The 14,549-nt window shown below is 41.0% G+C and overlaps 1 protein-coding gene across 3 annotated transcripts in view; it reads right to left on the bottom strand.

Moving 5' to 3' along the window:
* The window catches only part of IMPACT (impact RWD domain protein), a 37,000-nt gene extending 23,117 nt beyond the window's left edge, over positions 1 to 13,883 (bottom strand). The window contains exons 1-4 of one of the 3 annotated variants that reach the window (XR_007136673.1): positions 13,724 to 13,883; positions 12,274 to 12,402; positions 10,857 to 10,909; positions 9,075 to 9,137 (exon numbers count right to left, since the gene is read on the bottom strand). Coding sequence is in view for 2 of the 3 variants with exons in the window: in XM_047793949.1 (XP_047649905.1) it covers positions 9,075 to 9,137; positions 10,857 to 10,909; positions 12,274 to 12,402; positions 13,724 to 13,759 (281 nt within the window). In the remaining variant the exon portion in view is untranslated. Of the gene's footprint in view, positions 1 to 9,074; positions 9,138 to 10,362; positions 10,830 to 10,856; positions 10,910 to 12,273; positions 12,403 to 13,723 lie in introns of those variants that run through there. The other 2 variants (XM_047793949.1, XM_047793950.1) reach the window with 2 other exon arrangements.
* Positions 13,884 to 14,549: the final 666 nt, after the last annotated feature.

The following is a 14,549-nucleotide window of genomic DNA, read 5'->3' as shown; positions in this document are numbered from 1 at the left end:
CAAGAAGGAAATTAAAAACTACCTTGAAACAAATGATAATGAAGACACAACCTCTCAAAATCTATAGGATGCTGCAAAAGCAGTGCTGAGGGAAATTCATAGCAATACAGGCCTTCCTCAAAAAAGAAGAAAGATCTCAAACTGACAACTTAACCCACCACCTAAATGAATTAGAAAAAGAAGAACAAAAAAGACCTAAAGTCAACAGAAGGAAGGACATTATAAAGATCAAAGAGGAAATCAATAAAATAGAGATTAAAAAAACAATAGAGAAAATTAGTAAAACCAAGAGCTGGTTCTTTGAAAAGGTAAACAAAATTGACAAACCTATGGCTAGACTCACTAAGAAGAGGAGAGAAAGAACCCAAATAAACAAAATTAGAAATGAAAAAGGAGAAATCACAACGGATACTGCAGAAATACAAAAAACCATAAGAGAATACTATGAACAACTATATGCCAACAAATTTGACAATCTGGAAGAAATGGACAACTTTCTAGAATCTTGCAGCTTGCCAAAACTGAATCAAGAAGAAATAGACCAACTGAACACACCGATCACTAGAAATGAAATTGAATACATCATAAAAACACTCCCTACAAATAAAAGCCCAGGACCAGATGGCTTCACAGGTGAATTCTACCAAACATACACAGAGGATCTGGTGCCCATCCTCCTTAAACTTTTTCGAAAGGTTGAGGAAGAAGGAATACTCCCAAAGACATTCTATGATGCCACCATCACCCTCATTCCAAAACCAGACAGAGATACCACCAAAAAAGAAAACTATCGGCCAATATCTCTGATGAATACAGATGCAAAAATTCTCAACAAAATTTTGGCCAACCGAATCCAACAACATATTAAAAAAATCATACACCATGACCAAGTAGGGTTCATCCCAGGTTCACAAGGATAGTTCAACATACACAAATCAATCAACGTCATACACCACATTAACAAAAGAAAAGTCAAAAACCATATGATCATCTCAATAGATGCAGAAAAAAGCATTTGACAAAGTCCAATATCCATTTATGATAAAAACTCTCACCAAAGTGGGTATAGAGGGAACATTCCTAAACATAATCAAAGCCATTTATAACAAACCCACAGCAAATATAATACTTAATGGAGAAAAACTGAAAGCCTTCTCACTCAAATCTGGACCAAGACAGGGATGCCCACTCTCACCACTGCTATTCAACATAGTTTTGGAAGTCCTAGCCACAGCAATTAGACAAACAAAAGAAATAAAAGGCATCCAAATAGGAAGAGAAGAGATAAAACTGTCACTGTATGCAGACGACATGACACTATACATAGGAAACCCTAAGGACTCAACCCAAAGACTACTTGACCTGATCAACAGATTCAGCAAAGTACCAGGATATAAAGATTAACATTCGGAAATCAGTCGCATTTCTCTATACTAACAATGAAATATTAGAAAAGGAATACAAAAATACAATACCTGGAGTTCCCATCGTGGCGCAGTGGTTAACGAATCCAACTAGGAACCATGAGGTTGCGGGTTCCATCCCTGGCCTTGCTCAGTGGGTTAACGATCCGGTGTTGCCGTGTGAGCTGTGGTGTAGGTCGCAGACGCGGCTCGGATCCTGCGTTGCTGTGGCTCTGGCGTAGGCCGGTGGCTACAGCTCTGATTGGACCCCTAGCCTGGGAACCTCCATATGCCGCAAGAGCGGCCCAAGAAATGGCAAAAAGACAAAAAAAAAATTGCAATACCTTTTAAAATTGCACCCCCAAAAATCAAATATCTGGGAACACACCTGACCAAGGAGGTAAAGGACTTATATGATGAGAACTATAAAACATTAATCAAGGAAATTAAAGAGGATTCAAAGAAATGGAAAGATATTCCAAGTTCATGGATTAGAAAAATTAATATTGGCCATACTTCCCAAAGCAATCTATAGATTCAATGCAATCCCTATCAAATTACCCATGACATTTCTCACAGAACTAGAACAAACAATCCAAAAATTTATACGGAACCACAAAAGACCCAGACTTGCCAAAGCAATCCTGAGGAACAAAAGCCAAGCAGGAGGCATAACTCTCCCAGACCTCAAGCAATATTACAAAGCCACAGTCATCAAAACAGTATGGTACTGGTATCAAAACAGACAGACAGACCAATGGAACAGAATAGAGAACCCAGAATTAAACCCTGACACCTATGGTCAATTAATCTTTGACAAAGGAGGCAAGAGCATAAAATGGGAAAAAGAAAGTCTACTCAGCAAGCATTGCTGGGAAACCTGGACAGCTGCATGCAAAGCAATGAAACTAGAACACACTCTCATACCATGCACAAAAATAAACTCTAAATGGCTGAAAGACCTACATATAAGACAGGACACCATCAAACTCCTGGAAGGCAACATAAGCAAAAACACTCTCTGACATCAACCTCATGAATATTTTCTCAGGTCATTCTCCCAAGGCAATAGAAATAAGAGCAAGAATAAACCAATGGGACCTGATCAAACTGACAAGCTTTTGCACAGCAAAGGAAACCAAAAAGAAACCAAAAAGACAACTTAGAGAATGGGAGAAAATAGTTTCAAACAATGCAACAGACAAGGCTTAATCTCTAGGATATACAAGCAACTTATATAACTCAACAGCAAAAAAGCCAACCACCCAAATGAAAAATGGGCAAAAGACCTGAATAGACATTTTTCCAAGGAAGATATACAGATGGCCAACAAGCACATGAAAAAATGCTCAACATCCCTAATTAGAGAAATGCAAATCAAAACTACCACGAGATACCACCTCACACCAGTCAGAATGGCCATCATTAATACGTCCACAAATAACAAGTGCTGGAGGGGGTGTGGAGAAAAGGGAACCCTCCTGCATTGTTGGTGGGAATGTAAGCTGGTATAGCCACTATGGAGAACAGTATGAAGGTACCTTAGAAATCTATACATAGAACTACCATATGACCCAGCAATCCCACTCTTGGGAATATATCTGGACAAAACTTTCCTTAAAAAAGGCACATGCACCCACATGTTCATTGCAGCACTATTCACAATAGCCAAGACATGGAAACAACCCAAATGTCCATCGACAGACGATTGGATTAGGAAGATGTGGTATACATAGACAATGGAATACTACTCAGCCATAAAAAATGACATAATGCCATTTGCAGCAACATGGATGCAAGGAGACACTCTCATACTGAGTGAAATAAGTCAGAAAGTAAAACACAAATACCGTATGGTATCACTTATAACTGGAATCTAATATACAACCCAAATGAACATTTCCACAGAAAAGAAAATGGTAGACTTGGAGAATGGACTTGTGGCTGCCCAGTGGGGAGAGAGAGAGAGTGGGAAGGATTGGGAGCTTGGGGTTAACGGATGCAAACTACTGCTCTTGGAATGGATTTACAATGATATCCTGCTGTGTAGCATTGAGAACTCTGTCTAGATACTTACATCACAACACAACAATGGGAGGAAAAAGTATGTATACATATATGTGTAACTTGGTCCCCATGCTGTACAGCAGAAAAATAAATAAATAAAAATAAAAAATTTTGTTAAAGTAGTAGCATTAATATCTAGTGTTTATTGAACACTTACTACATAGAAGACATGTAGACAATGCTTTGTTACCTCAGTTGATCCTGACAACCACCTTTTTTTTTTTTTCCTTTGGCCTTTTAGGGCCACACCCACAGTATATGGAAGTTCCTAGGCTAGGGGTTGAATCAGAGCTGCAGCTGCTGCCACAGCAACATGAGATCCAAGCTGCATCTGTGACCTACACCACAGTTCATGGCAACACTGGATCCTTTAACCTACTGAGTGAGGTGAGGGATCAAACCTGTGTCCTCATGGATGTCCGGTTCGTTACTGCTGAGCTACTACAGGAACTCCAATTTTCTAATATTTATATTTGTTGATTTAAGGGTGAAGCTATTCACAAAAATGTACTATTAAGTTGTGGACCTTATATAAATCACTCAATCTGAGTTTCCATCAACTCATTTTCAATATGATATAACTGGATGAGATGATTCTTCTAAGAACAACAAAAATGAGAGGATGGAAGTTCACATTATTTTAAAAATTGACTCCAGAAGCCTGACCAAGAACAGCCTTAACCTCAGCTTGACTAAACTTCAGTCAGGCAGAACTTCCTGACTCTAGGCCCTGATCTCCCTTTCCTTAGAGCACTGTCTTTAGAAAACTTGTCCTAATTGAAGTTCCCATCATGGTACAGCGGAAATGAATCCAACTAGGAACCATGAGGTTGTGGGGTTCGATCCCTGGCCTCGCTCAGTGGGTTAAGGATACCACGTTGCTATAAGCTGTGGTGTAGGTCACAGACGCAGCTCGAAAATCTGGCATTGCTGTGGCTGTGGCCAGCGGCTACAGCTCCGATTAGACCCGTAGCCTGGGAACCTCCGTGTGCTACAGATGCGGCCCTAAAAGGCGAAAAGACAAAAAAGAAAAAAAGAAAACTTATCCTAGTAAATTCTTTTTTTGTTCCTCTGGGATATATGGACAACCTTTTAGAAGTTTTGTTGGTTTTAGAACCTAGGAATGTGTTTTTTGAGGTCCTGGGATCCATTTTTTTGACATGTAATGATCAAGGAAGAAAGTGCCCTATCTCCCAGTCTCCATTGGAAGGTAGGAGCCTTACTTCTTCTTTTTTTTTTTTTTGTCTTTTTGCCTTTTCTAGGGCCGCTCCCATGGCATATGGAGGTTCCCAGGCTAGGGGTCTAATCAGAGCTGTAGCTGCCGGCCTACGCCAGAGCCTCAGCAACATGGGATTCGAGCCGCGCCTGCAACCTACACCACAGCTCACGGCAACGCCAGGTCGTTAACCCACTGAGTGAGGCCAGGGACCGAACCCTCAACCTCATGGTTCCTAGTCCTTCGTTAACCACTGAGCCACAACGGGAACTCCAGGAGCCTTACTTCTAATGAGCAACAATATGTAAACACAGATGGCCTAACCACAGAGAAACACACTTGCAAACTCAGGAAGTAACAATGTGCTGGACACTCTCATTGATCAACCTCCCCTCAACATCCTCCAGTACTTTTCTACAGCTCATCCCAGTGCTTAAAAAACACCCTGTCAGAGTTCCCGTCATGGCGCAGTGGTTAACGAATCCGACTAGGAACCATGGGGTTGCAGGTTTGGTCCCTGCCCTTGCTCAGTGGGTTAACGATCCGGTGTTGCCGTGTGAGCTGTGGTGTAGGTTGCAGATGCGGCTCGGATCCCGCATTGCTGTGGCTCCGATGTAGGCCAGGGGCTACAGCTCCAATTCAACCCCTAGCCTGGGAACCTCCATATGCCAAGGGAGCGCCCCAAGAAATAGCAAAAAAAGACAAAAACAAAACAAAACAAAACAAAACACCCTGTCTTTTGTTTCAGGAAGCTGAATTCAGACCCAGTTCTGCTTCTCTGAAGAAAGTCTTCCTTCCTAACTTGGTCCGGTGTACTTTCTGCTGTGACCAACCTCACTCTCCGACTTGCAAATCTAAAACTTCATGATCCATCAAAATGTGAAGATCTGTAGGAAATTAATCATTTTCTTTAAAATCAATTATTGTTGTTAAAGCACTATCATAAATTCAAAATTTTTAAAACTTTAATCCTTTTCATTTTCTCTAAACACCAGTTAGTATAATGTTCCAAGTATTTTTAAATCTGTTAATTACTTTTTGTCATATTAAAATAACTATTTTCATACATTCAAAATATCCATATGCAAAATATTAAAACAAAAGTAACATATGATAAGCAAATTAATCTACATCTACCCAATCACCAAATCCTAGTTTATATTCTTAAGGACTTCTTGAACTGACCATTCTTCTCCCCTGCATTATTGTTTCCCTAATAAAGATCTCCACCGTCTCCTTCCTAGTTACTGACTTCTCTCCCTACGGGGTCTCTCCCTTCAAACTCTCCCCAGTGCTCCCTCCACACTGCCACAGAAATCTGATTACAGCACTCTCCTGCCTAAAGTGCCGAGAGCCTACAAGATAATGTCCAAACTCCTCATCCCTGCTTACAGGTTCCCTCCTCTTATACCCACCTCAATTCCTATCCCTGGCATGTTAACTACTTGCTAAAATCCAAAGATGCCAGGTTGCTTTCTGCCTACATAAGGATGCTCATGCAGTTCCTTCTATCAGAAAATCTCTCCCCCTTTGATTACATCCCAGACACTGCACCCAACGGTCACCGTCACAATGGAACCCTCCTTTACAACTTCACCACATGCCTAGAGATCTCTAAAAATGACTGCACTTCATCCAATCCTCTCAGTAATTATGGTAGTATACCGTCTTTGTATACATCTATCTTAATTTTTAAATTCCAAACTCCTAACAGAGTGCCAGCGAATAAGAGATACTCGTAAAATGTTTATTGGAAAGACTATTAGCTTTCAGACTCCTTACCTCCTACATAAAACATAGTTCATCTTCTTATCTAGACAAAAATCAAATTTAGCATTCAAAATGATGCTAAATAAATATGATAATCTTGATGTTACAATATTTAGAATATAATGGAAGTATCAACATTAGGAATGATATCCATACATTTAGCTCATGTTTTATTTTTGAAGACCCAATATTATTTTTCACTTGCTGCCCCCTGCTGGGACTCTATGTAAAAATATGATTAAAAGTAGTTACATAAAACTTTTGAAAACAGAATGTATTAAGACCACATGTGTGAAAATACTATTGGACGGGTTATTTCCAAGTGCTTTTAAAACAAGACAGTATGAACCATATTTTAGCATTAGAACAAAATTCCTTATAATTTCTGATCCCTCCTAATTCTCAAATCACTCCAGTAAACTAGTTAGGGAGAACAGCAAGTTGTATCCTATTGGAGGGTATCCTTCAATAAAGGGGAGGGGAGCTTTTTGCGTAAGAACAAAGGCAGGTGGGAAGGCATGTGACGGTAAATGACATTGTGCATAAAGAGGAGAAAAAAATCTCACTGTTGAATACAATTAACAGGATGTGGAAAACATTTTCAAGAAAGAGGAAGTACTCAACACCGCCAAAAATTACAGACGTCAAGTAAGATAAGAACTGAAAAATGACCATAAGATGTACAACTACAACATCACCGGTGAGTAAATTTTCAGTATATTTATCTTATTCTACTCTAAGGGCAGAGATAAATTGGTATATGAGCAATAATAAAAGATTACAGAAAGAGGAGTTCCCATCGTGGCGCAGTGGTTAATGAATCCGACTAGGAACCATGAGGTTGCGGGTTCGGTCCCTGCCCTTGCTCAGTGGGTTAACGATCCGGCATTGCCATGAGCTGTGGTGTAGGTTGCAGACGCAGCTCGGATCCCGTGTTGCTGTGGCTCTGGCGTAGGCCGGTAGCTACAGCTCCGATTCAACCCCTAGCCTGGGAACCTCCATATGCCGCGGGAGCGGCCCAAGAAATAGCAACAACAACGACAACAACAACAACAAAAAAGACAAAAAAAGACAAAAAAAAAGATTACAGAAAGAAGTTTGTTGGAAGCACAAAAGTTGGAGCAGCCACTAGGGTGAGAGACAGGTATCAGAAAACATTTCATTGAGAGAATAATACTTATATACTGAGGATGAGAGAATCACCAAATGAGGGCATCTCCTATTGATATGTCCAATTCTTGGTTACTTTCAGAGTTAAGTGTAAAACACAAATCAAGGAAGATCACACTTCCTTGAATGAAAAGAATCAAATCTATGAAGACCCAGCATTCTTAAATACTTTGGGAGGAAAGGAAACCAGGCCTAGATCCCAGGGATACAAAGAGGGTTCTTTCATTGTGCTAAATGGGGTAGCTACCTAGAACACGTAACACAGTCCTTAACAGTTCCTGGATTACAATAAAACTGCTATTTCTGAACTTTATTGTACTAAATTAATCTATATCATTAAAATTAACCCAAATCACAGAAATATCTTCTCTGAACAACTGTACTAGCCTCCTAACTGATAGCCCACATCTATTCTTGCTCTCATCCAGTCAGTTCTCCACCTAGAAACAGACTGGCATTATTAAAACAAAAATCTTATCATGGCATCACACCACTTAAAACTCTTCCCTGCCTTTCCACTGGTCTTCTGATAAAAATAAAAATCCTCAACATGATCTGTATGATGGTCCATAACTTCCCCTGCCTATTCCACCAGGTTGTTTTCCCATCAAAACCCCTTCTCTCTCCTCCTCTCTCTTCCCACTTCATGCCACCATAACTTTGTGTCCTGAAATGTGCCAACCTCCTGGACACAGAGCCTTTGCACATGCCGTGGCCCTTCACTGGAGTTATCTTCACTTAAGTAACTCAGCTCTTAAGTCAAAAAAGCCATCCCTGACCTCCTAGCCAGATTTCATTTCAAACTCAGTTAGGACTGCACATTAACACAGTACCTTGAAAAGTTTATAGAACTTACCAGCTGCAGTTTTACCTTCATTTTTACAATGCCATAAGAAACATCTCCTCTACTGTAAACTGAAAATGCCGTGAAAACAGGAACCATTTCTGCTTTTGCTAATTATGTGTATCCAGGATCTAATACAATGCCTGACATAGAATATTTATTTGTTGAGTGAATGAAAGAGTGAAAAATATGGTATATCAATAGACTCCTATCCTTATGACTTAATATTAGAAAATGACCATTGAAAGTATAGAGTAGTTGAATAATAATTATGTTTAGAATTCTGCTGTTACCAGTTTCATTCAACATAGCCTATGAAAATACCAAAATAAAAGCAGTATCTCTGAATTTACTTTCACAAGCTAAGTGTGTTTTTACAGCTATAAGTTCAAAATTTTACTATAGTTTTGTATCTAAGTAGAATTTGTATGAAACGTAAATATAAAATTATATAACCAATCTTTCAAGGATTCTTCAAGTGCATCCTTTTTCTTACTGGAAAGACAGCGTAAAAAGTTTAGAAAAGGCCCCAGCATATCACAGTTCCAACAAAAGCCCACAACAGAGTCACTAAGAGAATTACTTTAAATCATCCATCACTTACATATATATTTCCTCAAGACTATTCGATAAATCTGTGCGTTCTTGCCCTTTAAGCCAAGGAGCACTAAGAGTAAACAAAACACAATAAAGATTATCTGACAACTGTGTTTATATCTCAAAGAGAAAATACTGATTAAATCACAAATTGGCCTTATTTAACTTTTTAATCTTTTCATTAAAATGTTATTTTAGGAGTTCCCATCATGGTTCAGCAGTAACAAATCCAACTAGTATCCATTAGGATGCTGGTTCAATCCCTGGCCTTGCTCAGTGGATTAAGGATCCAGTGTTGCCTTGAGCTGTGGTGTAGGTTGCAGATTCAGCTCGGATCCCGTGTTGCTGTGGCTGTGGTGTAGGCTGGCAACTGCAGCTCTGATTCGACCCCTAGCCTCGGAACTTCCATATGCCAGGGGTGTGGCCCTAAAAAGACAAAAATAAATAAATAAATAGTTATTTTATATTGTATAAATCATTTCCAAAATGCTTTCTTTGACATCAACTCATTTAGTCTTCCCAGGAAACCATGATGAAGTCAACACTTCATCAGTTAAAATATATGTTTAGTCAGTTAAAATATATGGTTTAACTAACAGAGGAGTTCATAGAATAGCATAAATCTGCTGAAGTTTACCTAAGTGGCAGAATAGTTTTCCGAATCTAATTTTCAGAGTCACTGCATTTGCCACACTATCAAGAGTTCCTAACTTTTTCCAACTGGTATCTGAAAAACAACTCTAACAAATAAGCCAGTTGCCACATGACTGTAAAAAAAATTAACTTTTTCTGAAAAGGGCACTTATGTTTGTAAGCATTCTATAATCGTATCTTTTATTTTCAATAAACAAAAATGAAAAATTACAGAATTTTTTTTTGTCTTTTTTTTTTGTCTTTTTGCCTTTTCTAGGGCTTTTCTCCCGTGGCATACGGAGGTTCCCAGGCTAGGGGTCTGCAGCCACTGGCCTACACCACAGCCACAGCAACGTGGGATCCCAGCCACGCCTGCAACCTACACCACAGCTCACAGCAATGCCGGATCCTTAACCCACTGAGCAAGGCCAGGGATGGAACCCACAACCTCATGGTTCCTAATCAGATTCATTAACCACTGCACCATGACGGGAACTCCAGAACTATTATTAGTAACAAAAATTTTTGCTATGGTTTTTAAAATACTGAATAAATAATCCCACTGGTAGGTAAAATTTTAGTAATTGAGATTTAATGCAATTCTATCCACACAGGTTTATACATCTTAGTAGGTCCAGTGAGCAAGGTAGATCAAAGGTTACTTGTAATCCACAGGTCGTGATGCATTAAGATGAAGCTTTGGGCTGCTGACAAGATGGCTCCTCAACAACCAGGGCAGGCCCAGCGCCACAGGCACCATGGGTGATTCCTGGAAGGCAGTCTCAGGCAGAGGCACATAAAGGAAGTGGCGAGGTTCGCAGAATCAGGTTAGGAGAAACTCCACGGGCCAGGGTTTCTAGATTACTAGGTTATCTAGAGAGGAGCATTTCCTTCCCCAACTCTAAAGACAATTCTGTAGCTACTTCCACCCTTCAACTCTGTGATCCTCTTTTATACTAAGCACATGTCCATGTGTTCTTATACCATTTAGTTGTTTTTATTTCAATGCTCTATACCAAGTCCAAAAGGTGTTTTTAATTTCTGTATACATTTTGATAAGAAAGGTATGCTACAAAAACACAATATACATCATAGAGAAACAATCTGAAGAGTGTGATATTTTTATAAAAAATATAAATATAGAAATATAGCTTACTTCAGTTGATAAATAGGTGGAGCTGTACCTGGGTATTCATTCGGTAGCATCACCTACAAAGCAATTTAAAAACAAATCTGCTTATACTTCATCATGGCTCAAAAATATCTACATTTATAAAGTTAGTCACTGGACAGAGCTCAAACCTGCCAAACTAAAAAACAAAACCATCACTGTGTTGAATCTCAAAAGAGAATTCCCTCCTCATATTAATGCTTCTACCTGGCATATGCTTCTACCTGGCATATGTTAAGATGATGCCATTTTTTTAAGGAGATCATTATTTGCAGAGAACGCAAAAAAGCAATGAAAATCAGAAAATAAGGGTGGGGAAGACAAAGATAAAAGGAAAAAAAAACTAAAATATGGGCATTATACTCTAACCCCATATGAATAGAGTGGCATTATAACATGTTCCAAATATTTTTCTTAGAAAAAACAAGCTGTATTAAAGTGTAGTTGAGTTAGACAAAAAAAAAAAAAACACCGGAGTTCCCGTCGTGGCGCAGTGGTTAACGAATCTGACTAGGAACCATGAGGTTGCGGGTTCGATCCCTAGCCTCACTCAGTGGGTTAAGGATCCGGCGTTGCCATGAGCTGTGGTGTAGGTCGCAGACGCGGCTCGGATCCTGCGTTGCTGTGGCTCTGGCGTAGGCTGGCAGCTACAGCTCCAATTCGACCCCTAGCCTGGGAACCTCCATATACCACGAGAGCGGCCCAAGAAATAGCAAAAAGACAAAAAAAATAAAAAATAAAAAAAAAAAAAGTGTAGTTGATTTACAATGTGTGCCAAGAAAAAAAAAATTTTTAAATCCTGCTAAACACATTAAATACATTAAACAGCTAACACTTAATAACAGAGAACCACACACGTTTCTTTTCAAATCAGTATCAATAAAAACAAATACTGACAAAAACTCAATTTGGAATCTTTTACTTCCAATAGGCTGTCATCAAATAATAAGGATTAAAACAAAGCCACAGCTGATTTTTTTCACTTATTTACCCTCACCACAAAGGAATACCAATTAACAAGAAAACAATTCATATCTACTCTATGAACCTTCTAAGTAACTAACCTATTCTTCCTCTTAAATGTTAGCCATCTTCCTCGGTTTCTTATTAAATGAACAGCATAATGAAAGGAAGGGAAACTCAAGTCTGACAATGGTACATTAAGAATGCTTAAATATATAAAAGAATTGTGATAGGAAAGATTGAGGCTATCAATAAAGTATTACTTAAGAATGATCTGAGATTTAATTACCCATATGTTTGGATCACCAGTCATCAACAAAAGCCACAACAAAAAAACACAATCCAGAATTAAGTCACACAAGAATAATCATTAGAGGAATACAACAGTAATCATATAGAGTCAATACTGTAACTGGAAAATGGTTGTAGAGGAATATACCTGCAAGCAAAGTGTCCACTTGGGGTCATCTATATCGTCGCTAATTCTAATACAAAATATTTTGGCACAGTCATCAATGACACACCATTCCTCGCCATATATAGCTGCCATTGCTTCAATTTCCTCATTCTGTAAGAGGTCGATGGGGAAAAAAGTCAAAGAATGCACACATACCTTATCTGTTTTTCTTACTGCTTTTTAAGGCATTTGCATTTAATATCACTAGTTTGGATGAAGGATCCCTGACTGAAAGATGTCAAACATTCTCAGCACCTGGTAGCCACGTTCTACTCTCTGGGTACTAGCCTTGCACTGTATCACTGTGCTTCTGACCACTACTGAGCCAAAATATACATGCACTCCCATACCCGGTAATGAGATTCACAAGTGAAAGGATAAACACTATCCTCTCTGCTCCACTTTCTAAGAGGAAACCGCCCCCTCCCCATTCCCCAGTAGTATTTCTACATATTACATTAGTTCTATACTCCTGGAACTACTTCTTTGTTTTTGTTTTGAATTTGGGCACTTGGCTGGGTGTTGTTTTGGTTTTTTGGTAATCAAATCCCCCAAACATTTCAGAAATTACTCTTTTGGTTTCGGGTTTAAAAAAAAAAAAAAGAGTTCCCAGCACAGCTCAGGGATAATGAATCTGACTAGCATTCATCAGGACGCAGGTTCAATCCCTGGCCTCCTTCAGTCGGTTAAGGTTCCGGCCTTGTCCTGAGCTGTGGTGTAGGAAGCAGACTCCGCTCCAATCTGGCCTTGTTGTGGCTGTGGTGTAGGCCAGCATCTACAGTTCCCTTTGGACCCATAGCCGGGGAAATCTCCATATGCCCCAGGTGCGCGAGTGCCGCCCTAAATAAATAAAAATAAATTAATTAATTAAAATAAACATATCTAAACGTAAAAATGGGAAGCAAAGTATACACTCAACTCCGTATCATCTCATTTTATCCTCATAGCCCCGTAGTAAAAGCTTTAAGAGCTCTCACTTCAGCCATGCGCTGGGGAAAGCTCAAAGCCACAAGTAGATTCAGGGGGTCCTCAGGAGACCTCAGGGTTTGTGTTATTATTGCCCGTTTTGCAAAATCAGAAACAGGGTTAGGTGGCCTGCCCAAGGTGACCCGGCGAGGACAGGGCGGGGAGCAGAAACTCGGGTTTCTGCTTCCTGGGCCCAGAGCTGCTCAGTCGCGTGCTGATGGTTGACGATAACACCATCCCAGGCAGGCCAAGCCTGCCGACGCCTGGCAGCAGCCGGCCAGAGCGCGATCGGCTGACAGCAAGCGCTAGAAATGGGACGCGGCAGAATGAACGGCGCGGCCGGCAGCCCTGGCGGTGCGGGCGAGACCGGGGGCGGCCCCGGGCAGGGGCCCCTTGGCGAAGGAGGCTCGGGGCTGCGAGGCAAGGCCGAGATGAGCCTGGAGGTCGGCGCCCGCCGGGGCCTCACCTGCCTCTGGTCGCTCCCTGCGTCCCCCTCAGCCATGTGGCCCCGGGAACGGCCTGGAGGTCACCACCTGCCCAGGTCCGGAGCGCGGGGGCGGGGCGCTGCGGCTGCAAGCGGAACGCGGGTTGCTGCGCGGCCCGACCCGGAACCGCAACCCCGCCACGCAGTGGGACCCGCATCTGCTTCCGGGTTGCTGGCCAGGTTGGGCGAGGGGCTCCCCGCGCCCGGGCTTCCCACTCTGGCTTCGCGCCCGCTTGTCCTTGTCTCTTCGGCCCGGCCGTGGCGAAGCTGTCCTGCCCGAGTAGCGGCAGGAGGCCTTCTCGGCTCTGCTCCTGAAACTCGCCGGGGCTGGGGGCTTCTCGCCCCTGGCGCCCTCGGCGCCATCGGAACTCCCGCGGAGACATTGGGGACTCAGGTTCTCCGCAGTCCACAGCCCGAGACTCATCATTGCATTTCAAGGCAGGGGGTTTTGTTTTTGATTTTACGTGTTTTAAGATATTTTGTCTGATTTGGTCAAGGGTCACTTTGATTTACCAAAAAGCAGTAGAGCAGGAGAGGGACAGAAGGCAGTTCTGAAAGCGGGCAGGAAAGCTTACCCACTCGCTGTTGTGTTGTGATAATTTTCTTTGGGGTTCTTAGACATTTCGTCTGGGAGCAACTTTTGTTCAAAACACTAGTTACTCCTGTCAACATAAAGGTCATTGTTTCACTATCCAGAAAATTTGAATAAGTTTGTGTCATTTCAACCCTGCCCCCAACACATATAATTCCAGTACATTTGTTGGAACTTAACATTGGTCACCTTATTTGAGACTCCTAAATCAAGTCA

Source organism: Phacochoerus africanus, chromosome 8 (assembly GCF_016906955.1).
Source record: "Phacochoerus africanus isolate WHEZ1 chromosome 8, ROS_Pafr_v1, whole genome shotgun sequence".
Lineage (NCBI taxonomy): Eukaryota > Metazoa > Chordata > Mammalia > Artiodactyla > Suidae > Phacochoerus > Phacochoerus africanus.
Note: the sequence above shows the minus strand (reverse complement) of the source record. Positions and strands in the feature narration are given on the sequence as shown.